A 26,331-nucleotide genomic window follows, 5' to 3' on the forward strand; every position below is an offset into this window, starting at 1 on the left:
TATACCGGTGTTCCTGTATTAAAATACAGATCACATCGGTTTACATTGAAACATAAAAATTACGCCAAGAGGCGGTACATATAACAAGGTTATAGAACTTGGAAAATCTAGAGCTTGACAGACACCCACCACTGCTTCAACTGTCACCCAGCCACCTTCTGTGATTCCACAGCACTGGGAGAACAATATGAGAGCTTTTAGCACAGTATGGCTTAAACTTAGTTGATTGAGTTGTGCAGACAGAGAAGAAGCAAACATGAAATAGGGAAGGGCAGAGAGATGAGAAAGATGAAGGGAGAAGAGACAGGCTGGATTGGGGGAAGAGAGTGAATGGCAGGAGTGGGAAGAGATAAGCTAGGCATGGGCTAGTACAGGGATGACGATTTCTAGTCCTCGAGTGTCATAAACTTGCTAGGTTTTTTAGGATATCCACAATTAATATGCATGAGAAAGATTTGCATTCACTGCCTTCATTGTATGCAAATCTATCTCATGCATATTTATTGTGGATATCCTGAAACCCTGGCCTGTTTATGGCACTCGAGGACTGGAGTTTGCCATCCCTGGGCTAGTACATTGTACTGGGATTTTGACATTCCAGTCCAACCAAGAAGAGGAGTTAAAAAAAGAGTGGTTATCCTGCTCATCCATGGCTGCTCTACACATCCTCCACATTCACCCTAGGCAGCAGTGACTAGCTGTTCCTCTCTGAGTCCACCTTTAGCTGCATCAGTAGCAATAGCAATAGCCTATTCATCCCCCTATTATGGCTGCGTCAGCCCTAGCTACACCTCTCCCCCACAGTTGTTTTAGTGAAATTAATGGCACTGGAAGAGTAAGTATGCACTAGTAGTCTCCATGGCTACTACTCCTGTCCCACCACCATACACTTCCTGTCTAGAAAGGAAATATGTGAGAAAGGAGGCGTAGCCAGGAGGATTGACAATACCCAATCTGTATCTTGAGTATGCTTCCAGCCTCCTGCTACTGCTATTAGTATTACACCCATGGCCCAGGAAAAGAGAAGCAAGATCAGGGAAGTAGGGAGAAAGGGTCCTTATGGGGGAAAGGAGGGAGTATGAAGGGAAGGACCCTGGGGAAACAATAGGAAGGGTTAGGGGAGGAGAGGAACCTATGTGGGTAGAGAGGGAAAAATAGGTACCTAAAAGGTCAGAGATATGGTGAGAGGAGGAGGGACATTGGGATAAAGGGCAAGGTATGGAACTGGAGGATGGTGAGGGGGTGAAGGGAGAAGAGAAGAAAGTGGGGATTAAGGGGAAGGAAAAGAAGTGGAGGGGGAAGATGGGGAAGATAACGAGCAGGTAATGGAGGGAATAGAGGAAAGCTTGCAAGACAGATCACAATATAGATGTGGTATTGGAAAGGTGCTAGAGACGGAGAAGAAAAGAAGAGAGTTTGTGGGGCCAGAAAGGGAGCGTACCCCAACTTTTTTCCACTTCATCCGCTGGTTGGGATATGAATGAGAAAAGAGAAGGGGTGGGGGGAGTATGAAACCAGATATACCCAGTTCCCCCAGAGAGAACACACTGAAATGTCACTGTGGCTATTACGACTGGGCAATCGTCAGGTGTAGTGAACACCACCTGCAGGAGTGACTCCAGGTGGAGAGAGACAGGGGTTGCAGGAGAACCTCTGATAATGGCTGGTGAGGAATCTGGTGCAGGCAGGAGTATATAGAACTGGGTGATGGCTGGAACCTGTGGAGCTGAGTACTGACTGGCAAGGAGTCTGGTGCTGGCTGGAACATGTGGAGCTGGATGCTAGCTGGAAGGTGTCTGTGGTGCTGGGAGCTGGCTGGAGGGAGTCTGATGCAGGCTGAGGGAATCCCTTATACAGGGTGCGTGGAAGTAAGGGTGAACTAGATACACAGGAGCAGCATGGAGGTATGTGTGGAAGTGAATGTAGGTAAGCGTGGTCTGAACACTGGAACTGGGTGCAGGTATGGGTGGAATCAGGATAGCATGCAGGTGTGAGACTGACTGTAGGTATGTGTGACTAGACTGATGGAACCCGGGGAGGCAAGACTGACAGTGAATAGGCAGACTAACCAGACAGCACTAACACTGAACATAAAACACAAAAACCCGAAGACAGCAATCAAGGAGGCGAGACACAATGTCTAAAGACAACAAGGCAGGGAAGGCAACACAGCAAGGCAGAAAGGAGACTAGAGCAGGGAGCCCAAACAAGCTTGATGCCGAAGCACTGAGGCATTGGCTAGGCAAGATTATATAGGAAGTCAGGTCATGGAGCAGATATGTAAACCAGAGTGGGCCAGCCAAGTGAGCGTACTCGTGAGGGACCTCTGGTGGTGAGGCAGCTGCACAGCAGCCATAGTCCTAACAGTACCCCCCTCTCTAAGGCCTCCTCCTGGGTCCCAACTCTGCAGGGGGTACTGAATAATGGCAATCTCCAACCCCTCCTGGGGTGGCGTGGCAATCGCCAACCCCTCCAGAGCTGATGTGACAGGTTCCAACCCCTCCTGGGGTAGCGAGGCAGGCTCAAACCCCTCCTGGGGTCATGTGACTAAATTCAACCCCTTCCCGGGGTGGCAGAACAGTCCCAAACCCCTCCTGGGGTGACACGGCAAGTTCACTGCCCTCCCCGGGGCGGCGAGGCAGGCTCAGATGGCAGTGTATTGAAGTCTGTTGTGGATTGCTCACAAGTTATAGGAGTAGTTATGATGGTGTGAAAGGAGGATAAAGACTGGACTGCTGAAGACTTGGTAAATAGAGACAGACTCTTGAACCCCAGATCATGGTTCCCTGGTTCTGATGTGTGGGTTTGCAGGTTAATGAAAGCACAGGCAGCTCTGGAACATCTTGGGAAACAGTTCGTTAGTCGTGACTGACCTGCAGCTGTGGGAAGCAGAGCTCTGCTAGGGTTAATTAGTTCTCTCTGCTTTAGAGAACCTTGTTTCTGAGGCTCTAGCATGGAAGTCACAGGAACATTCCTGACCAGGTAAGTTCTAGGGCTTTCTAGGAGATAACTTGCTTTTCGTGAGCAGTTTTCTTCAAAGTTTCCTGAGAAGATGTGCTAGGATTCTTTATCCATGAACTGCCAATAGTAACTACATTGTTAGTTTGGCCAGGAGCAGAATACAGGCTAATTGAACAGGCTGATGTTTTCTGTGGAACAGCTGGTCCGGTAGCTGTGCAAATGGGGCAAGGTTCCCCTGGGGATAATAGGCTAGGTATACAGGGACATTTCCACCATCCTGGTCTAGGAGTGTTGCAATTTAAACATTTTTGGTAAACTGAAACATTCTTCCTTTGACAGTTACTGCATGACCAGTGTTCCTGATCTGAAAGCTGACAGGCTAGACAGTTTTGATAACTTGGAGAGTTCAGGGTTTGGCAATGAGTGCAGATATAAAACCAATGAGACTGAGACATGTTGTGGGTAGTGGAAACAAAAGTTGACTCGCCAGATGGGTAAAAAGTCCTGTCTCTCTCTCTCTGGAGGTGGATGGCTTCGGCATGCTGTTACGATTGGGCAATCGCCAGGTGTAGTGAACACCACCTGCAGGAGTGACTCCAGGTGGAGAGAGACAGGGGTTGCAGGAGAGCCTCTGATAATGGCTGGGGAGGAATCTGGAGCAGGCAGGAGTGTATAGAACTGGGTGATGGCTGGAACCTGTGGAGCTGAGTACTGATTGGCAAGGAGTCTGGTGCTGGCTGGAACCTGTGGAGCTGGATGCTAGCTGGAAGGTGTCTGATGTACTGGGAGCTGGCTGGAAGGAGTCTGATGCAGGCTGAGGGAATCCCTGATACAGGGTGCGTGGAAGTAAAAGTGAACTAGATACACAGGAGCAGCATGGAGGTATGTGTGGAAGTGAATGTAGGTAAGCGTGGTCTGAACACTGGAACTGGGTGCAGGTATGGGTGGAATCAGGATAGCATGCAGGTAAGTGTGAGACTGACTGTAGGTATGTGTGACTAGACTGAGAGAACCCAGGGAGGCAAGACTGACAATGAATAGGCAGACTAACCAGACAGCACTAACACTGAACATAAAACACAAAAGCCCGAAGGCAGCAATCAAGGAGGCGAGGCAGAAAGGAGGCTAGAGCAGGGAGCCCAAACGAGCTCGATGCTAAAGCACTGAGGCATTGGCTAGGCAGGGATATATAGGAAGTCCAGGTCATGGAGCAGATAGGTAAACAAGAGTGGGCCAGCCAAGAAAGTGTACTCGTGAGGGACCTCTGGTGGTGAGGCGGCTGCACAGCAGCCATAGTCATAACAGTAGCTGATTTGTCATAATGAAAAGAAGGACACACACAAACTTACACTTGCCCACATGCAGCCCTCATCCTTGTCAGCTCTTGGTCATGGGGGGGGGGGGGGTGTGGAGTCAATCTTTCAAAGCCATTAGGATTTTGTCTCTCTCTGGGACTCTTCTGCTAATCAGTCCAGTCGCACAAAAATCACAATGCAATCCAAAACTGTTGTTCAAAATAGAAGTCTTTACTGAACTGAACAAGATCCAAAGTCAATCTGGAACACCAGTGGTTAGTGCCACACACCAAACAAAGTTCAAAAACACAAAGTTTCTCCACATCCATACTTCATAACAGATAAGCTCTTTGGGAAGGAACCTTTCCTCTCTGGATCCTCCCAGTATCATAAGAACATAAGAAATTGCCATGCTGGTTCAGACCAAGGGTCCATCAAGCCCAGCATCCTGTTTCCAACAGAGGCCAAACCAGGCCACAAGAACCTGGCAAGTACTCAGACACCAAGAAGATCCCATGCTACTGATGCAATTAATAGCAGAGGCCATTCCCTAAGTCAACTTGATTAATAGCAGTTAATGGACTTCTCCAAGCACTTCTCCAAACCTTTTATAAACCCAGCTACATTAACTGCACTAACCACATCCTCTGACAACAAATGCCAGAGCTTAATTGTGCATTGAGGGAAAAATAATTTTCTCTGATTAGTTTTAAATGTGCTACTTGCTAACTTGATGGAGTGCCCCCTAGTCCTTCTATTATCTGAAAGTGTAAATAGCCGATTCACATCTACTTGTTCAAGTCCTCTCATGATCTTAAAGACCTCTATCATATCCCCACTCAGACGTCTCTTCTCCAAGCTGAACAGCCCTAACCTCTTTAGTCTTTCCTCATAGGGGAGTTGTTCCATCCCCTTTATCATTTTGGTTGCCCTTCTCTGTACCTTCTCCATCGTAACTATATCATTTTGAGATGCGGCGACCAGAACTGTACACAGTATTCAAGGTGCGTATCACCAAGGAGCGAAGCAGAGGCATTATGACATTTTCCGTTCTATTAACCATTCCCTTCCTAATAATTCCTAACATTCTATTTGCTTTTTTGACTGCTGCAGCACATTGAGCCAACGATTTTAAAGTATTATCCACTATGATGCCTAGATCTTTTTCCTGGGTGGTAGCTCCTAATATGGAACTTAACATCATGTAACTACAGCATGGGATATTTTTCCCTATATGCAACACCTTGCACTTATGCACATTAAATTTCGTCTGCCATTTGGATGCCCAATCTTCCAGTCTCGCAAAGTCCTCCTGTAATGTATCTTTTGGTTAGTGCTGTTCTTCTCAGTTACTCTCTCTTTCTTCTCATAGATGAGCCTCTGACTATTTGCTTATTCAGCCAACACTCTGTGGTCTTTCCCTGAGCATGTTTTTTTTATTTTATCCTCCCAGGTACACTCATCCAGATCTCTGCAGTAACCCCTTCTCTCTTGGATCTGTCATAGTTAGAACTTTCCCAGGAACACTTCTTTCCACTGGACTCTCAGGACCTCACTCCTTCAGGAGTCTTCTTCCAGATAAGGGCTGGGCAGCCTCTCCGTTAGGTCCTAATACCTTCCCTAGTGGAAACAATTTTTTTCTGGTCTCCTCCAAACACTTTCCCGAGGGGGACACAACACTTTCAAGGGTCCTCCACCAAAAGGAACACTCCCTTCCTCACCCTTGTGCTAAGGCTAAGTCTCATCTTCCCTGGGCCACATACACACAGGAGATCTGAAACCCTTCCCAATGGTGGGGTGTGGTCCCCTGCACTAACCCGCCTCACTTCACTGATCTCACATATAGGGGCAGGGGCAGGATGGAGAGTGCTGGCAAGCAGACCTGCTGAGACCATTGATGCCAAATGATTAAGGGGCAACCACTGCCAGGAAGGGGCAGATTTTGGCATCCCCTTACACACAGAAGCATAGGTGTAGAAGAAAAAGCCTAATTATCTCATTTTCTTCCTTTAAGGTTATTGTAACAGTAAGACTTTTTTTTTTTTTTTTAGCTTCAAAAGACATACAGGTTAAGAAAGTAATTATGCTGAGTTATAATTCTAGTCTATTGAGACTACAGGATACTACGGATCTCCAAGAAATGAGAAGACAGAATTGTTATTTATATTGATTTCGCATACCCTATTCAGTATTATCACTGTAATAAATGAAGGAATTAAATCAGCCAAGTTTTGACAAAAGAGATAATATCTGTTACGTTATTCATAAATTTTCAAACAACACTATGACCAGCTTCTCAGGTTTGTTGATGTCAAATGAAGACGGATTTGCAAGTAGAGATAATATACACAGACAGGATACTGGATATGGAAAATTGAAACCTAACATGATAAAATGTTGTATAAGTATGTTCTCAGATCATTGTGACTCAAGCTTTACTTTTAATCCTGTTTGTTTATAATGCTCTTGGAGTTTCCTAGTGGTCACAGCATTCCTAGCAGTTTTGGGAAGGGTAGGCTATCCTGGAGGTACATACTTAAGGCCGGATTTTAAAACCCCGGTGTGCATAAATCCCGGGGTTTACGCGCGTGGCCAGGCCTTACGCGTGCCGGGCCAATTTTCAAATGGGCCTGGCCACATGCGTAAACCTTGGGATGCGGGTAAGTGCCGGGGCCTCAAAAAGGGGCGGGGTGGCCCGGGACAGCACCATTCTTTGCTCTGCCGGCGCACGCAAGTTACTTCAGGTCGGGCCCTGAAATAACTTGCAAAACAAAAGGTAAAAAAAATTTAAAAAGGGTTTTAGAGGGTGGGGAGTAGAGAGGATGGGGAATGGAGGTTAGGGTAGGGGGTAGGAAAGTTCTCTCCCAGTCTGCTCCTTAATAGGAGCAGACTGGGAGGGAACTGGGGAAGGCCCCGATCTCGTCGCCACGCAATCTTGCGATATTCCACCCCCCTTGTGCACCTGGGATTTTATAACATGCGCATGCCAGCGCGCGTGTTATAAAATTGTGCATTCATGTGCGTACATTGGGACGCGCGCGCACATGGACGCATGCGCATATTTTTTTTTTTTAAATCTAGCCCAAAGGTTTTAGTCTGCTATGCAGACAGTGGGTTTGGCTTGGGAGAAGGGCAGCAGCTTATGGGTGGTGGAGTCAGCCCTTGTCGACAGTGTACAATGTTAGTGATAGTGTTGGACTATAGCTGTAAAGCAAAGACTGTGTAAAGTAGCGGCAGCAGGGAAACTTATTACTGTATCCCTGAACTGTGTCTCTAATCTGCAATATGCACTGGGGGAGCTCGAGAGGGCAGTGTGGAGAGGGCTAGTAATGAGTACATATGAGTCTATTTCAGATACAATAGGTCCACCATCACACTTATCAATAAACAATACTACCATACCCATAACACGTCAAGCTACAAACCTAGGTATACTCATAAACTCTGATCTTTCTATGAAGCAACATATCTCCTCACCAAAAAATCATTCTATAAACTACGGCTCCTAAAACATCTCCGACCACTGCTCTTCTATCGTGACTATCGAACCATTCTTCAATCCCTAGTCTTCTCCGGTCTCGATTATTGTAATGCTCTTTACCTAGGACTACCAGATTCTTCACTATACCCCCTTCAACTAATTCAAAACAGTGCAGCCCGAATTCTAACTAGAATACCTTTATATCATCATATCACTCCTATCCTTCAGTCTTTACATTGGCTCCCCATAAAATTCAGGATAAAATATAAAATTCTTTCCACTATACATAGCTTAATCCATAATCCAACTTCCACCTGGCTTTGCTCATTACTACGGATTTACAAACCAACAAGACACTTAAGATCACTTACCCAAAATCTCTTAGACATTCCCTCACCCAAACAAGCCAGATTAGACGTCACCAGAAAGAGAGCTTTCTCGGTAGCTGGTCCCATCCTTTGGAATTCACTCCCAAACCCTCTCCGATCTATATCAAATCCGTCTCATTTCAAAAAAATCACTCAAAACACATTTGTTCCAACTTGCATTTCAAACATCCACTCAAGAACAAGTTTAATGCTCATTCATTTCATTTCCACATTCATCAGATTCATCTCATTCCTTCCCCCTTTTTTCCATTCCCCCACTCCCCTCTTACTAGCTACATTTCCATTTTTCTCATACCCCCTCCTTCCCTTCCTCCCCCCGATAGGAAGTCCATGGCAACATATTCTTATTATTTTGTTTTTGAGTAATTAATTTGATTTATTTTTTTTTAAAGCTAAATTTTTAGCTATTGACTAATTTTTGTATATTTTAACTTACTTTTAATTTGACTTTCTTTGAAAAACTTTATTTTAATTATGTAAACCGTTTTGACAAAAACTCATTTTATAAAACGGTATATAAATATTTTAAATAAATAAATAAATAAATATGCATGGGTGGCCATTACCTCGATGCAATTGATGAATTTTACTCACAAACACAGAGCCTCTCTCCCTTGTCCACGTACGCATGCACACACAGATACTACTAACCTCTGTTCCGCACGTGCACCCTAATAACTTCTATATCCCAGAAACATACACACAGACATATTCACAACCTCCCTATCTCACTAGACCCAATTACACAAAAAAGCACTCAAACAGACCCTACCCCTAAAACCGCTCATGTAGTATACCATGAATTCAATATTCTGTCATTTTTGACAGGCTTTTTATCTTGTAGGATATGAAAGAAAGCTTGAGAAACACTCAACACTATCTTAGCAGAATAGTGAAGTAGCCCAGTGGTTAGAGCATTAGACTAAGACCCAATGACACAGGAGTTTATACCCCAATTCTCATACTGACACACCTTGGCCAAGTTACTTTGCTCTCTGTTGCCTCACTTAAATTTAGGAGAGTAAACCTTTAGGGCCTGATTTTCAAAAGCATTTACACACTTAAAAATATGTTTTACAAATGTAAATGCAAGTTACTCCTGTAAGCCGGGCTTTTAAAAATTGCTACAATATATGCCATTCAATAGTCCATAGGATTTACCATATAAGTGCATTTTACGTGGGTAAATAGCTTTTGAAAATTGCTAAATTACCCGAAAAAGATTCTGAATATTGTGAAATACACATACACAATATAAAATCTCCAAAAGCATTCACCCTTGATTTCTTATATTTCTTCAGTATCACCATAAATTGCATTAAATATCTCAAGCCATGCCAAAAGAATATCAAATGTGTTACTTTTGGAATTATTTCCGCATTGAAGATACTATGAGTCATATATAATCATAAGTCTTGCTAGACTTACCAACATTTTTTAACATTTTTGCTATTGCAGTTAAAACTTTACAGTATTTTTACATTTTTGTTGTTTCAATTAAAACTCTGCAATCCATAAGTGTCATGAGTGTGGGAGGAAATACTTCCCTCTATGTCTTCTTTCAATGCCATGCAGCTATTAAGAGAGCAGAAGTATAAAAAGCCCATGACATAGCGTCATGTTTCGCTGGTTGCTGCTTCAGGGGCATCCGGCTAGAAGCTACCACTTTTATTCCTCCTATTTCACTATAAACAAACAGACACAAATATGTTTATCTGAGATAACACCAATTCCTTTTGCAATATGTACACTTCGCTATCTCTGTACAATTCCTTCTTTGAGGGGGTCAGAGCGCATGTTTGCAGAGTCTGCTGACAGCCTTATTTAGTGACTGACGGCGTTCCCTCAGAACGGTTGTTTTTTAATACCATAATCTTGTTGTCACTATGATGTATTAAAATCATGTTAATGTGATCACATAACTGACTTATCCGAAATCCAGACAACTAATAACCAGAACCCAAACATTAAATATACATTGATTGGCCTGTATTGCGTACATCTCTAAGAACAAACACATTATTGGAACTAATGCCATTCTGTTTCTGAAAGGTCTTATTATATACATTTTGGATATTCTTCCTAGCTTAAGATATTTAATGTAATTTATGGTGAGACTGAAGAAACATAAGAATACAAGAGTGAATGCTCTTAGAGATTTAATTTTGAAAATTGCTACAATAATAATTACATTGACACATGTAATCCTTTTTAAAATTACCCCCTATGTAAATATGCCCCTTAGGGCCTATTTTGCTAAGACTTCTTATTTTTTCTATTCTGTGTCTGTAAGAAAAAAGCTTAGTAAATCAGGCCCTTAAATTACAAACCCTCTAGAGCAGGAACCTACTAACTGTATGTAGCAGAACTTGTAACTTGCCTTTTACTCAGATTTGGAAAGGTGATAAAATCCAAATGAAATGACAGCCGACAAATACCAATTGACTCATCCAGTTGGCCCAGTTGACACTCTTCCTGCTTTTTTCAAGTATGTATGTATGTATTTATTTATTTATTTATTTATTTATTTATTTAAATTCTTTTAATATACCGATGCTCAAGACGCGGTCTTATCATACCGGTTTACAATGAAACTAGGGGGAAAACCAATTAACAATAAGTTGAAGGTAAAAGTTACATTGAACAGGGGGCAAAAACATGGGCTTTTGAAGAAAGGAAAGATTTCAAACTAATACAACTGGAGATTACCAAAATGGTAACGAAATAGATGAAAATTAACATAAGGTTGCTGAATTCGGCTGGAGAGTTGTCTCAGGTAGATGTTAGCATAACATTTCCAGAGGAAGGAAGAGCATGTATGTGGAGATGATCATACAAATTCCAATTTGCAAACCAACACCAACTCCCTACCCCCATGTCTTCCACATGACCTCTCAACCCCTTCATCATTGTCCTCCCCACCTTTCCCAAGCATGTCCAAACTTTCCCTCCATTGTCAGGCTATATTATATGTTACTGTCTGATTTTTCTGTTTTGTATGTGATTTTCTTTCCTGCAATTTTGTTCCTTTTATTAGTTGATCTTATATATCCAATTAGTATTCTAGAGTTTTTAAATGGCCTTCAAAGTGATAATGTCAGCATGGAATCTCAGTCCTGTACCCAAGCAGGCTTTAGCTGGTTGATTAAAGTGCACAGGTGCTTGCAGATAGCAGCAAGAACAGGAACCAAACCTTCCCTAGGTGCTTTTAAAATGGCCCAACAGGTGGCAGGCGGTAATGACGCTGCAGGGGCCGGAGCTACCAGCTCCCTTGAAGCGATAGCGTCAGCATGGAATCTCAGTCCCGTACCCAAGCAGGCTTTAGCTGGCTGATTTAAGTGCACCATGCTTATAGATAGCAGCAGGTAGCAAATCAGCTGATGGGACTTGATACCAACACTCAGAAAGAGCCACATAATTTGGCAGTACTCCTTGGGTCTCCTTCTCCTACCTTTTGTAGGAAACGATAAATCATAATAAAGAGAGACATTTTACATTTTTTATTTCCTTTTTTTACATTGGTATGAGGAAGGGGACACAGCCCTGACAAGGAAGTCATAAATATATTAAACTAGTGCAATACTAAGGCATCATTTTGCATTAAGATATGAATTGGGACCTTAATAGAATGCATGATCACCTTATTAAAATGTGCAGTACTTGCTTAACAAAAGCATAGCTGTATAGTAAAGCTTTAAATGGAAAACTTTTTAACCCTCTTTATGTAAGATCTTGCTTACGGTTTCATGTAGCCTTAACTATTTATTGTAACCAGAAATGTAAATACTCAGTTTGAAATAGAATTAGCTGAAGAGCGTCAGTGTTTGTTAGATAATCAAAAGGCATGTCGGATTCGGGCACACAAACTTTCCGCCGAGACAAATCGAAGAAGAAGGTAAGCCATTTTCTATTTGAGTATTTTGTTTTGTAGCCTTCACGGGCATCTCCAGGTTACTGATGTCTTATTACTTATCTTAATGTATGGCTATTAAGGTGTTGACCTCAACCAAGAAAAACTATGCAGGTTTATTAATGTATTTGTTTTGTTTATTGGATATTCCCAACAAGTTCTCAGCCATCAGAACAAGAATTTGGTGATTCATTATCAGATCTTACTAAAAAGTCAAAGTATTTTAATTATTCAAAACAAAATTCTGTTTAGTATTTGTGAAGGGTTCCTGAATATCATGATTTCAAGGCTGGGGTAGTGCAAGCACCCTCACAGTGCTTTGCCGGTATTATAATTAGAATATTTGATGGCTAAGAGGGTGCTTTTCCAGACATATTTCTCAATACATACAATTATTTAAAATCAAACCTTACTTGAATAAAATAGGAAAATGCTGAACCTGACAAATCATGATAAAATATTGAGCTTCCAGAACCGGAATCGACAGTTAAGTCTCCCCATGTACTTTCTGTAGCAGTAAAGGGCATTTTATGTCCCTGTTATCCTTTTGTGAGAAATTATACTGACAAGTGGGACCCTATTAGAGAACACCCTGGTGTTTTTAGCCTTCAGAGGGGATGATCATCTTTTTTCCAAATAACAACTGTCATAAAAAAAGATATTCAGAGTGGTCAAAAAGATGTTTGCCATAGCTCAAAAAAGGAAATCCAACATGCACAGGAGCAGAAGCTGCTCTGTTAACTCCCTCTGCTTCACCCATGAATCAGCCCACACACATATAGGTTTTTGTTTTTTTTATATCCTGATCTCTAAATCAAAAATATATTAACTCCTGCCTAATGCTGAAATATATCTGGGAGATTCCTTGCTACAGCTGCATAACTCCCATTATAAACTATGGGAACGATTTTCTCACCTTTCTTCTTCTTCTTTCTTGGCAAAATTGGAAAATCCATTTGAAACAAACTGCCATTTTGATCTATCATATGCCATGAGAGGGTAAAGTAACAAAACCTCCTTCCCTGTAATAACCAGCGGCCACAATGTTTTGGAGCAAAACAATGTGTTTATAGAGCTAGTACCATTTTCTCCACAGTAAATCACAGCACCTGTCTTTTTAAAAGCACTTGGCCAGACTTTATATCCTATACAAACAGCCTAACATGCTCACTTACCACGTATACCCCTTCACTTTCACATTCTCTCTTTCATATACACAGTACCAGTAAACATGCTCTAGACATGCATGCATTCGCTTTTACTCACTTTCTTTACTCATGCTCGCATCCAACTGTACCTAAAAGAAATGACGCCAAGCACTAGATTTATACAAAAAAGTAAAAAATGACTAAAATGTTCCAGGAAATAAGATTTTAATTGTTTTTGTCCCCCTCTGGAGGTGCAGTTGCCAGTGAGAGCAGCCAAGTCTTTTTCTTGGTGTCCCTTGTGTATTTGGGGGTCCTCCTTCCTCTTCTTCAGCTCTAGTACCTCCTCCAACTTGTCTTGATGCGACTCAAAGGGGAAAAAGGCAAATCAGAAATTTTATTCCACTGATTTCTATCACAAAGCAGAATCTAACACCCCTCTCCCCCCTCCAAAAAAAATCCTGTTCGTATGGCTCAACATCCAGAAGGACTCAGAACAGATCAGGAAATGTCCCACCCATTCTGCCTATTTTTGCCTGCCTTCTGTGCTGCCACAAGTCTTACTTGGTCTGTGGTCTTCTCCCTTCCTCCACGATTAGGTTACATTGTGTGTGTGCCCAGAATCCTTGAATTATGCCACCATTTTGTTTCCTAGCATATACACTGAAACAGTGGCGTAGCGAGGGGTGGGCGGCCGCCCCGGGCGCCGGGTCTAAGGGGGCGCCAAAAAGCTATTTAAATAAAAAAAGAAATTAGTATTTTAAGCCCAGATGTAAGTGTTGTTGAATACTGGCAGATCGTCTTTTTTTTTTGTTTGTTTTGTTATGAGAGATTTATAGTATTGGTCAGGGGCGGATTGACCTATCGGGGGATTAGGCATCCCTCGGTGGGCTGGTCTACCTGGTCACGTGGTCTCGACCGCGTGGCTCTTCTTCAGCCCAGCCTCAACGCCTTCGCCAAGCCGGCAGGGGCTGAAGAAATACAAATAGAAGAAAAGAAGATCAGCCAGCGGCACGCGGGCTGAAGAAATGAAGATGGGAACCTCCCAGCCAGCCCCCGCTGGAGAAATTAAAATCGAGGCCGGCGGCGGCTGAAGAAAAGAAGATGGGCGCCTCCCAGCCAGCCTCAAGCGGGGGCTGGCTGGGAGGCGCCCATCTTCTTTTCTTCGGCCTCCGCCGGCTTTGATTTTAATTTCTTCGGCCTCCGCCGGAGACAGCCGGCCCCCGAAGGCCGGCGGGGGCTGAATAAATTAAAATCGAGGCCGGCGGCGGTGGAGGCCGAAGCAAAGAAGATGGGCGCCTCCCAGCCAGCCTCAAGCGGGGGCCGACTGAGCGGCGCCCATCTTCTTTTCTTCGGCCCCCGCCGGCCTCGATTTTAATGTCTTCGGCCCCCGCCGGAGACCAAGAGGGCCGAAGACATTAAAACCGAGGCCGGCGGGGGTCGAAGACATTAAAATTGAGGCCGGCGGGGGCCGAAGAAGTGAACACCGGTCTGCTAACCGCCGCCGGAGACCAGCTGTTCAACCTTGGATCGGAAGGGTGCTTCTGTGTGTATGTGAGAAAGGAGCGGTGTGTGTGTATGAGAAAGGAATGGTGCTTCTGTATGTGTATATACGGTATGTATGTGAGAGAGGAATCTGCCAGTTTAAAAAAAAAAATTTGTGCTGGTAGTGCAACTTTTGAAAAGTTGGATGAAATATTAAATTACTGAATGTTAAGCATCCCTCTTCTAGAAAATAAAATTTAGCAAAGTGGGTAGAGACAAATACTAAAGCCAAAAAAATTAAACTATTTAAAATGTTCATCTCAGCAAAATCACAAATTTAAGATAGTGATGCCAGGTTTTGGTTTTTTTTTAGCATAATTTAAGCATGAAGACTAGAATAGTTCCAATCTGAAATGGTTTTGCTATTTTTTTTAAGCCTTTAGAAAATGTATATTTTTAAATGACTAAGACTGGAATCTTCCCATTTAAAAGGGAAGTTGACTAAGGATGTCTTTCGGTTCCATATCTCCCACATGAATAATCATACGACTGATAGTTTGAAGAAACACACTTGCTTTATTGCCTGGAAGCGTAAAACAAGAGAAGCTGTACTGTGTGGGTGGCTGTCCCGTAGGAGGACAGAACCTGAAGGAAGGGTGTCATTTCGCCTTCTGATAGGAATGTGGTTTTCTTATTTAATGGTTGGGATCATCACTTTCACTTTTAGTAAAAGTGAAAAATGCTGCAAGTCTGAAAGCAAGGTGCTTCTGTGAGTGTAATGTGTGTGAGACAGGGAGGGTGCTTCTGTGTGTGTGCAAGAGAGATGGAGCATTTTTTGGCTGGCTTGTGGCTGTGAGATAGAACATGTGTGTAATTGAGAGCTTGTGTGTAAGTGAAATAGAGAGAGCATGTGTGTGATTGAAAGCCTTTGTGTAAGTAAGAGAGAGCGAGAGCATTGTGTGATTGAGAGAGACTGGCCAGAGAGGTGACATGTGTATGTGTGAGACTGATCAGGGAGATGACTGGTGTGTGTGTGTGTGTGTGTGTGTGTGTGAGAGAGAGAGAGAGAGAGAGACTGGTTGGGGAGATGATTGGTGTGTGAGAGACAGAAACTGGTTTTGAGGACTGGTGTGTGTGTGTGAGAGAGAGAGAGAAGAGATTGGTTGTGGTCCCTAAGGAAGAGGACCATGAGGACAGCTTCAGCAGCTACTGCTGCTTCTGGCATCGCCTGCAAGGGAAAGGAGTAGGAGAACTGCTGGAGAGGGTAAGTAAAGGTAGCTTTTTAAGTTCATTTTTCTTGATTACCATTTTAATTATTGGGTAGTATGTGATGTGTCTGCTGTTTGAAATATTTTATTGGTGTTTGGTAAAGGTTTCAAAATTTCCTTGAGTCTTTAATTATTGGATATTCTATTCATTAGCTGTTTTGAAATTATTTTATTAGTATGATTTTATAATTATGATTCATGATTTATATATCTTGATTTTATTGATTGTTTCATGAGGAATGGTGACATTTTTGTTTTTCATTGTTGCACTGTATAGAGTCTGGCATGATATGTTTTACAGTTTAGTTTTTGTCTGCACATTTCTATTTATTCTTTATGTGGCTTTATTCTGTTTTTGGTGAGAGTTTGTGTTCTGCATGCAAAGACTGAGAGGAAGCATTCTTTTAGCAAGTGGTTTCTCTGTAGGGATCTGTAGTAGCTTGGCCTGTTCTGTTTTCCTGATAGGAGGTGTATTGATATTTTAGATTCTGGTGTAATATTTGTGGTATTCTTTTTCATAGGTGGGGTTGTTATTCTTTGCGTTTTGGCAAACAGTACTGTGTTGATACAGGAGGACCATGCTGAAATATAGGGGTGTGTACATATATATGTAAATTATATTGTATATGTAATTGGGTACCCATGGGCCAGTATGGAGAAAAATCCCCCGGGCCACTATTTTCCCTCAATCCGCCCCTGGTAATGGTAATTCAATTTACTTAGGGGCGCCTGTGCTCTAGCCCACGCCCAATCCATGTTCCACTTAGCAAGCATGAAACTTAGGAAAACGAGGGGTAGGAGCAGCCCTGACCCTATTTCAGGTTGCAGGGTGGTCGGTAGAAAAATCGGTTTTCTGTTACTTAAGCCTCAGCCGACCCAAAACCAGGGATCCATCGCACCCGGTCCGCCAGTTTTACAAAGGAATATAAAAAGGAGAGCGGATCGGTTCCCTAAATCAGGCATCACATACTAGAAGGCGGACAAGAGCGAATCAATGTTACCGTCAATTTTTACGCAAGATGCAAATCATTGATAGAGGGAGAGGGCGCCGAAGAAGTTTCTTGCCCCGGGCGCCAAATCTTTCTGTCCCCCTTCAGCTACGCCACTGCACTGAAAGTTTGTTCCAGATGCCCACCACCTTTCAATGAAGCAAATATTTTTTTGCATTCTTTTTGAACTTCACTCTCTTAGTTTTAGATGACGACTATGTGTTCTTATTTTGTGGAAAACGCTACCTTCTGGTACTTTATTGAAGCCCGTTAGATATTTGAATGTTTGTATCAGATCTTCTCTTTCCCTTCTTTCTTCTAAACAGTACATTTTTTGCTCCTTAAGTTTTTCTGTGTATAATATATAGGGTCCTATGCAATCAGAGTCATGATTGCCTAGGTGTAGGGACACAAACAATTTTAGAGATGGCAGAAGCACAACCTAGTGGCATGTGTGTAAGTGTTTGTGCCCTACCGGTGTAGGGACACAAACAATTTTAGTATGAATGGTAAAAAGCCATTTAATGAGTGATGCAGAAAGCATGGGCACGGTGAAATATTTTCACAATAGCGTAATCACTATTTTTGTGCATGGAAACCAGAAAGTGCATTTTCTAAATAATCCGTGTGTGTCACTTACCAAGGGGGAGCTAAATAGCATGAGCACATTAAACTGAGTATGCTTAATTTTCTTGTTCTCTTAACTCCTGCTGGCTTCCAAGGGGTGTACAAGTAAGCCTGCCACACGAGGATTTCCCATCAGTTTAGAAGGAAGAAGTAGGAGAATTAGTATACTCCTGGTACTGAGTTCAAAGGAGAGCGGAGAATTTCATGAGCGCATAAAACTGACAAACATAGAGGGTAAGCATATCATGCTATTTACTGTAAACCGTTGTGATGGTGCTCTACTATACGACGGTATAGAAAAGTTGTAAATAAATAAATACATTTACCAATCACATGCTGAACCCTCATTTGCATATGATGTTATTTCATTTGCATGTATCAGATTTTAGCATGCTTACATTAACATCTTTCTGTACCCCTTCAGGTAGGGCACATAAACACTTACACACATGCCACTAGGTTGTGCTTCTGCCATCTCTTCACTCTTTGCAACGAAGGATCCTTTCTGTTTGTTTCATGCACGCTTAAAATCTGTTATTCTTTTAGCCTCCATGACCTGCGCCGGGAGGTTGTTTATGCATCCACTCCTTTTTCCATGAAAAATATATTTTCTGACTCACAGGCCTTGCCCTACCTGAAATCACAATAATCTATTTGTTCCTTGTTTTGGAATGCTTTGGGATGGGGGTGGGGGACTGGAATAGACTGTCTGAACTCTGGATATGGAGCAGCCTTTTTAATTCTGGCCACATCTGCCATCTGCTGAGAAATCTTAATCTTTGGTCTAGAAAGTTGGACTCAGGGTAGCATCTCAGCCTCCTGAAGAGCTTGCTAGAAACTGCTGCCTTATAGTTATTGTATTGCACCACCCCTCTCCTTTCTACTACTTCTATTTCTGTTTAGATAAGAGGACATGGACTGAACTATTTTTACATTTGATGCAGTATAAATTATTCAAAATGAAATTGTAACTTAAAGAGAATCCAGAAGCTTACAGTAACCCATCTGATGCCCCACACCAGGGCCAGTTCTAGAGCAAATGATACTCTGGATGAAAATTGTTGATGGCACCCATGACAGCCGATCCTCACCACCCACTGATCCCTGCACCCTGGTTCTTGGTGTGGATTAGCTGGAGAAAAGGTTTATTCAAGATTTCTCTACACATGAGCAGTGAGGGGAAGGGGGGGGGGGGTGTTTCACGTCTTTCTCAACAACCACTCCCCTGCCTATTTAACCCCCTCCCTCAAAATCCATCCCTGCCTCTTATCCCCTTCCCCCAGCATCTTTGCTCCTACCTCTTAACCACTCCACAGCATATGCCCCCTAACCCCTTCCTGAGGTATCCTGTCTTCAGGGGTGGGGGTGGGTGGCTTTTAAGGGCCAAAAGGCCCAATTATGGTCTTGAAGATGGGGGGAAGGGTTAGGGCCCAATGGACCATGTTAATATGGCCACTTATCCCCATGCTTTCTCCACTTTGACTCATCCCCCCATTAATACTAATCACCTACATTTACCCTCCATGGTTCCTCTATTCCCCCACTCACTCACTGCCATTCTCTCCACATGAATTATCTTCCATTCACTCATCACCCAGGCTCTCTTCACCCTCATTCATCTTCCTATTTATTCCCCCACACTTATCCCCCCATTCTGTCTCCAACCCCACTCATCCCCACATTAATTCTAATCCCCCACACTTACTCTCCATGCTCTGTCCACACTCTCTACTCCCGTCACTGCTACTCTCTATTTTCCACCCCCAAGTTAACTCACATTTCTAGTGGTAGTGTTAGTCTATGGTGCTATGCCGACATAGTCCCAGACCTGAAGCTCTCAGTACGGTGGACCTGGAGTCAGGCCTCCCAGATCCAGGGTGGACCATTGTATCTCAGATTTCTTGTTCTGGAACTATACTGGCAAAACAACATAGATTAACACTAATCTCAGAAATGTGAGTTAACTTTACTCCACCTTCTAACCCAGGAGTTAAAATTTCAAGCCTCTCTGCGTGGCCCGCGGAGAGACGCTGCTACTCGCGCTGGGCCCCTCCCCAGAAGCGAACGCATGCGCATCATTGATTCTTAAGTAGGGACCGCGGCAGCAACCTAGCCGTGGCCCCGGATGATGACATCAACCTAACCATAGTATTTAAGCACCGGGGACTGTGGCAGAGCCAGAGGCACCGGGGGCGGCCTGAGGATGAAGCTGACGGCCCACCACTGCCAGCGAAGAGGAACCAGAGACTGGAGTCACCGTAGAAAGGTGAGGGGGCCATGCCACGGGTCTGCGGCGGATGGCACGTGTAACAGTACCCCCCATTTACACCCCCCTCTTGGAGATCAGAGTTTGCCCGGATGGGCACGGTGAAAGTTCAGAAGGAGGGCGTGAATAAAGTGGAGGAAGCAAAACACTGCACGGAGCGGCAGTAGCCACAGAGGCATTCAAACACGGCACGGAGCGGCAGTAGCCACAGAGGCATTCACGGAGCGGGATGCCAGTGGCCAGTAGTTAGTGTTCCACCTTCACGGAGCGGAAGGATGGAGGGCTGCTATCTCCAAAACAAAAAAATAAAAACAGGGGTGGGTAAGAGTATGGGGCAAGGGTGTGGCCTGCTTGTTACAGCAGTTGCTACCCCTAATAGAGCTGGATGTCACTTGGATGCAGATACGGCGCTGCTCTCTAAATTGGTGATGGGGTGGAGGGGAATTAGGGCTGGAGGGTACTGGAAGCCAATAGTAACAGGTGGGAGAGAGAAAAAGGGAAAAAAAATGGATAAAGTGCATAGCTTGCTGGGCAGACTAGATGGGCCGTTTGGTCTTCTTCTGCCGTCATTTCTATGTTTCTATGTTTCTATGTTTCCAGGACATTACCCAGTCCAGAGTAAGACTGTACGATCTCTTACCTGCTGTCTCTGGGCTGAACCAACTCCTACTGCAACTATACAGAGGCCCACCTAGGTCCTGCTGGCCCTGGCACCCAAAGGCTCAACCCGTGGGGAACGAAGGCTGTATAGGTGAAACTCCAGCGGCCTCTGCCTATCAGCCTACTCCAAGTGCCGACGGTGGGGACCCGTAGGTCCTTACCTACGGGTTGCGTCAACCCCACCTAGGCCCAAGGGTACACCTCTGATGTAACACTTTCATGGATTGCAAACTGGTTAAAAGACAGAAAACAGAGAGTAGAATTAAATGGCCAATTTTCTCAGTGGAAAAGGATAAACAGTGGAGTGCCTCAGGGACCTGTACTTGGATCAATGCTTTTCAATATATTTATAAATGATCTGGAAAGGAATACGATGAGTGAGGTAATCAAATTTGCAAATGATACAAAATTATTCAGAATAGTACAAGCAGATTGTGATAAATTGCAGGTGGACCTTTCGAGACTGGAAGACTGGGCATCTAAATGGCAGATCAAATTTAATGTGGTCAAGTGCAGGGTGATGCCTATAGGGAAAAATAATCCATGCTGTAGTTATATGATGTTAGGTTCCATATTAGGAGCTACCACCCAGGAAAAATATCTAGGTGTTATAGTGGATAATACATTGAAATTATCATCTCAGTGTGCTGCGGCAATCAAAAAAGCAAACAGAATGTTAGGAATTATTAGGAAGGGAATGGTGAATAAAACGGAAAATGTCATAATGCCTCCCTCTGTATTGCTGTGTACAATTCTGATGACTGCATCTCAAAAAAGATATAGTTGCGATGGAGAAGGTACAGAGAAGGGTGCCCAAAATGATAAAGGGGATGGAACAGCTCCTCTATAAGGAAAGGCTAAAGAGTTTAGTGCTGTTCAGCTTAGAGAAGAGACAGCTGAGGGGGGATTTGATAGAGATCTTTAAAATCATGAGAGGTCTAGAATGGGTAAATGTGAATCCATTTTTTACTTTTTCAGATAATAGAAGGACTAGGGGGCACTCCATGAAGTTAGGAAGTAGCACATTTAAAACTAATTGGAGAAAATTCTTTTTCACTCAAAGCACAATTAAGCTCTGGAATTTATTGCCAAAGGATGTAGTCAGTGCAGTTAGTGTAGCTGGGTTTAAAAAAGATTTTGGAGGAGAAGTCCATTAACTGCTGTTAATCAGTTTGACCTAGAGACTAGCCACTGCTATTACTGGCATCATTAGCATGGGATCTACTTAGTGTTTGGGTACATGCCAGGTACTTGTATCCTGGATTGACCACTGTTGGAAACAGGGTGCTGGGCTTGATTGACCCTTGGTCTGACCCAGTATGGAAATTTCTTATGTTCTTATTCTGTCAGAGCCATGGCAGTGTCAGTGGCCCACTTGCGAGTAGTTCCCTTGGAGATCTGCAAGACTGTGACATGGAGCACAAGATGGCACCGGCCATCCATTGCGCCTACCATGTGACAGGGGCCGACCAATGGCACCGGTAGCCCCTGTGACATAGTAAGTTCAAAGGCTATTGGTGCCATTTTGAATACTGGCAGCCGATGGCCCGCGTGCAGGAGATCCTCCCGGACCCCCACTGGACCACCAGGGACTTTTGGCAAGTCTTGGGGGGGGGGGGGGGTCAGGAGGGTGGGGGGTTGTAGTTACTTAAATTTAAAGGGTTGGGATGGGGTTTTTATTTTGTTTTTCCAACTTTAATGGAAAACGAATACCGAATGTAACTAATGGACGAATCTGGTTTCCCCCTATAAAAACGGATGCAACAGATTTGGGTCCCGGCACAACGAATACCGAATAGCAAGTATCTTTTCCTTTTGCACATCCCTAGAGCAGATGTCCCCTTGGCATCTATGCATTCTTTCTCCTGCCACGTCCTTAGGATATTCCTTCCTTGACCCATTTTGGGACATATTTTCAAAGAGTTAGGCCGGGTTTATGTATGTAAAATCAGTGCATATGTGCGTAAGTAGCTTTTGTGCATGGTAAATTAATATTCAGAAGGTAAAAAATATGCGCCTTCCAGTGTGAGATTCAAAAGTATGCACAGAAGTATTTTGTAAGTGATGTACATGCTACTTACACACACGCTTTTTACTAGGGATGTGAATCGTTTTTTGACGATTTAAAATATCGTCCGATATATTTTAAATCGTCAAAAATCGTTAGGGCCACGATACAATACCAATTCCCCCGATTTATCGTCAAAAAATCATAAATCGGGGGAAGGGGGAGGGCAGGAAAACCGGCACACTAAAACACCCTAAAACCCACCCCGACCCTTTAAATTAAATCCCCCACCCTCCCGAACCCCCCCCAAATGCCTTAAATTACCTGCGGGTCCAGCGGCACACTAAAACACGGCACACTAAAACACGGCACACTAAAACCCCCTAAAACCCCCCCCGACCCTTTAAATTAAATCCCCCACCCTCCCGAACCCCCCCCCCAAATGCCTTAAATTACCTGGGGGTCCGTAGCCTTAAATTACCTCCGTAGCGGTGGTCCGTAGCTAAATCGGGGGAAGGGGGAGAGCAGGAAAAGCGGCACACTAAATCGTGTAGTCTTCAGCCGGCGCCATTTTGCAAAATGGCCGCCGCAAAATGGCGGCGGCCATAGACCAAAACGATTCGACGCAGGAGGTCATTCCGGACCCCCGCTGGACTTTTGGCAAGTCTTGTGGGGGTCAGGAGGCCCCCCCCAAGCTGGCCAAAAGTAGAGATGTGAATCGTATCGAGGATACGATTCACATCTCTACTTTTTACACCTGCTATTCGAATCATGAAACTCAAATTGCACTTTCTTTTGCTTCAGTTTTTCGATGAGGGGGTCTGGGTGAAATGATGGCGCGTCTGGGTGCAGTGATCAAGATCTGGGCAAACTGATGCTTAAAACTATGTGCACAAAACTGCATTTCATAAATTTGCATACCTTATAAAATACTTGTTTCTACATATAAACTGAGGATAATGACATGCACAGGTTACAATTATTTCCAGTGTAAAAAATATGTATCTACTTTTATAAAATAGGTGCACAAACTATGTGGATCTCTGTATTAAAAAATGTGCTTATTCTGAAACATATCTACTTAGTTTCAGGGTGGAGATACACAATATTTTATAAACTGTGTGACTCCCATCACACAGTTTATAAAATACAGGCATAACTTTCCCTGCATGTATGTGCTAACTCATGCACATTATTCAAAATTACCCTCTTAAAGTACAGCTTGACAGAGACATGAAATGCCATCGCTGCCTTTCATACATTCCTGCCTATCAGAATCTGCAAGAAGCAGCACCCGCTATGTGCTAAGGTTGCATCTCCATTTGATCCTGTGCTGGAAGGCAAAGGATTGTGCGTTGCCGCAAGGAAGTGCACTGCAACACTTGGCACCAGAGTAAAATCTTCACACTTCAGGCTCTTGCTGCTATCTGGCCAGGACAATTCTGTCTTACAAAATCTGTGTTCCTTCCAAACAGAGCAATTGAAGAGAAACGCAAAGAAGAAGAAGAAAAAGAACAAAAATTTAGGGAGGAAGTACTTCAGCAAAGGAGACAGAAACTGCAGGAGGCTACAGAAAAGTTCCAGCGTGCTCATCTTCCTCCTTCTCAGCGCAGAAAAAGAGGTCAGTAAATTGTTTTCTATGCAATATTAAAAGCAATCTTAGATTTTCATCTAGTTGGAACATATTACTGAACAATTCTTCTTAGAGAAAGTAATGTATATTTATCTGTTGTATAGCTACATATACAGACAGGGGCGGAATCAGTGGGCCTCAGCACTTCAGTCAGAAACTGCCGTATAAAGGCAAAGTTGTTCCTTCCTTCTACATCTTCAAGAACCCCTCCAATTCATACATTGTTTCAGCACAATCTGTCTTCTAAATTTACCACTTTGTCTTGCAACACTCCCATTTGTTTATGAAGCTCTGATAGTGTGTTAGCTGCTCTAGTTTCCCAGTCCTCCAAATCAAAGACTCTCCGTTCCAGTTCTTCCATTCTCTGAGCTAATTTGTCTAATTTATCATTCATCGCTGTCACCGAGTCTTTAGTTACCTGCAGATCTTTATTAAAGTCCTTTCTCATCTCCCGTATTTCTTGCAGGATCCGATCATTCTGCAAAGCAGACTCTCCTGCTGTCTGTTGCTTGACTGCAGCCATACTTTTAGCACATGAGGAGGCCTGCTCACTCGCTTCTCCTGTCTCCTTGTAATAATCTGTAATCTATCCTGTTTTATCCGGCAAATTTCTAGTTTTTCTGGTCTCTAACTTTTCTGCACTTTTCTGCACCGCTTATAAAAGTAGAGGGCCATGGGCTGTCCTGATTACTGGGGATATTGCTGGGGCTGTAACTGGAGTTTCCCAGCGATAGCAGGCTGAATTAGCCATGCTGTCTGGGAGCGTCGCGACCGGATCAGTAGGCGGAGTTTCTCCTAGAGTACAGAGTTTTGAACTCTGTGTGGCTGCGCGGTGAGGTTCCCGTGCGATTGCCCAATTTACCTCAGTCTCTTTTTTCAGCGAGCAGGACTGCATGCGGGTGATTTTCTCCTTCCTTGTCTCTTCAGAATTTTTTGATTTTTTCACTTCGCTGCGATGGCTCCGAAGCCATCGGGATTTAAATATTGCCAATGTGGCAAAATTATGTCCATCACTGATGGACATGATTATTGCTACATTTGCTTGGGCCCGGAGCACGACACAGCCGCATGCAGAGACTGTGGTCGGATGTCGCCCTGGGCCCGAAGACAGCATGCCGAGAAAATTGCGCGCCTCCGGTCACCTCATTCTTCTCTGGGCCTGGCGAAGAAACTAAAGAAGAAGCCGCCTAGACGATCGACATCACTGGAAGGCGATTCGGCCAGGTCGGTGCCACCACCAGGGCCACGAAGGGAGGTCGAGGCCTTGACTCCTTCGGCGGGAAGATCTAATGCGCCATTCGGGGCACAAGGCTCTGTGCCCACTCGCTCCTGCTCCTCGACGCCAAAGCACTCGGAGCATGGGAGACACAAATGGAGCAGCCATAAGGCGCATGGCGCAACTCACGGTGCATCGACGCATGGTGCATCTCACGGTGCATCTCACGGCGCATCGGCGCATGGCGCATCGACGCCACAGACAACTCACGACGCATCGGCGCAGGGTGCTTTATCACATAATGCATCAACGCAAGGTGCATCGGATGGTGCTTCTGGGAGAGCTGCTTCTCTATCTGGGTCATCTCAACATGATATTCGGAAAAGGAAACACATTAGACATCACCACCATGGTAATGCAAAGCGTACAAAACATCAGGACCCACCTACAGCTCCACCATTGACCTCTCCCCAAGATCCACCTCAACGTGAACACCTTTCCAAACAGAAGGCTAAAAGGAAACATCTCCAAATGCCAGAATCTCCATGAACCAATTCTGACGTGGAAATAGTCCACCTGTCTACTAATCATTCATCAGAAGGGGAGAGTTCTCAATCGGATTGGTCTTCTTCTCAGAGATCTCTGTCAATCCACCATCCGGAACCACATCGCCCTTCTCAGGATTTCTCTCTGGGAGCGCTCCCCCACCTGCAGAACCACTTCCTATGCCTTCACATCATACATTAGGCGATGTCACAAATTTCTCTTGCTTTGAATTCATTCTTCCATGATCTGGAAGCGGTTCACCCCCGTATTCCAGGTCCATCTTCTCCAACCTCTCCTCCACGTCTTCCAACGATCCCATCACCAAAGCAGAGAGAAAAATTACTTCCAGTTCCAGATAAACTAGATTCACCACATTCATCATGGTCTTCATCGTCCCCTTCCTCATCTACAGGTTTTCCGTCAGATCCCCCTGAGGGCCTTCCCGAACCATA

The 26,331-nt window shown here is 44.0% G+C and overlaps 1 protein-coding gene across 3 annotated transcripts in view; it reads left to right on the forward strand.

Moving 5' to 3' along the window:
- CEP126 (centrosomal protein 126) overlaps positions 1-26,331 on the forward strand; it is a 418,124-nt gene that overhangs the window by 2,145 nt on the left and 389,648 nt on the right. For all 3 annotated transcript variants that reach the window (XM_029602400.1, XM_029602402.1, XM_029602403.1), the window contains exons 2-3: positions 11,902-12,021; positions 23,960-24,105. In XM_029602400.1, the coding sequence (XP_029458260.1) occupies positions 11,902-12,021; positions 23,960-24,105 (266 nt within the window). The remainder of the gene's footprint in view (positions 1-11,901; positions 12,022-23,959; positions 24,106-26,331) is intronic.

Source organism: Rhinatrema bivittatum, chromosome 5 (assembly GCF_901001135.1).
Source record: "Rhinatrema bivittatum chromosome 5, aRhiBiv1.1, whole genome shotgun sequence".
In the NCBI taxonomy this organism is placed as follows: Eukaryota; Metazoa; Chordata; class Amphibia; order Gymnophiona; family Rhinatrematidae; genus Rhinatrema; species Rhinatrema bivittatum.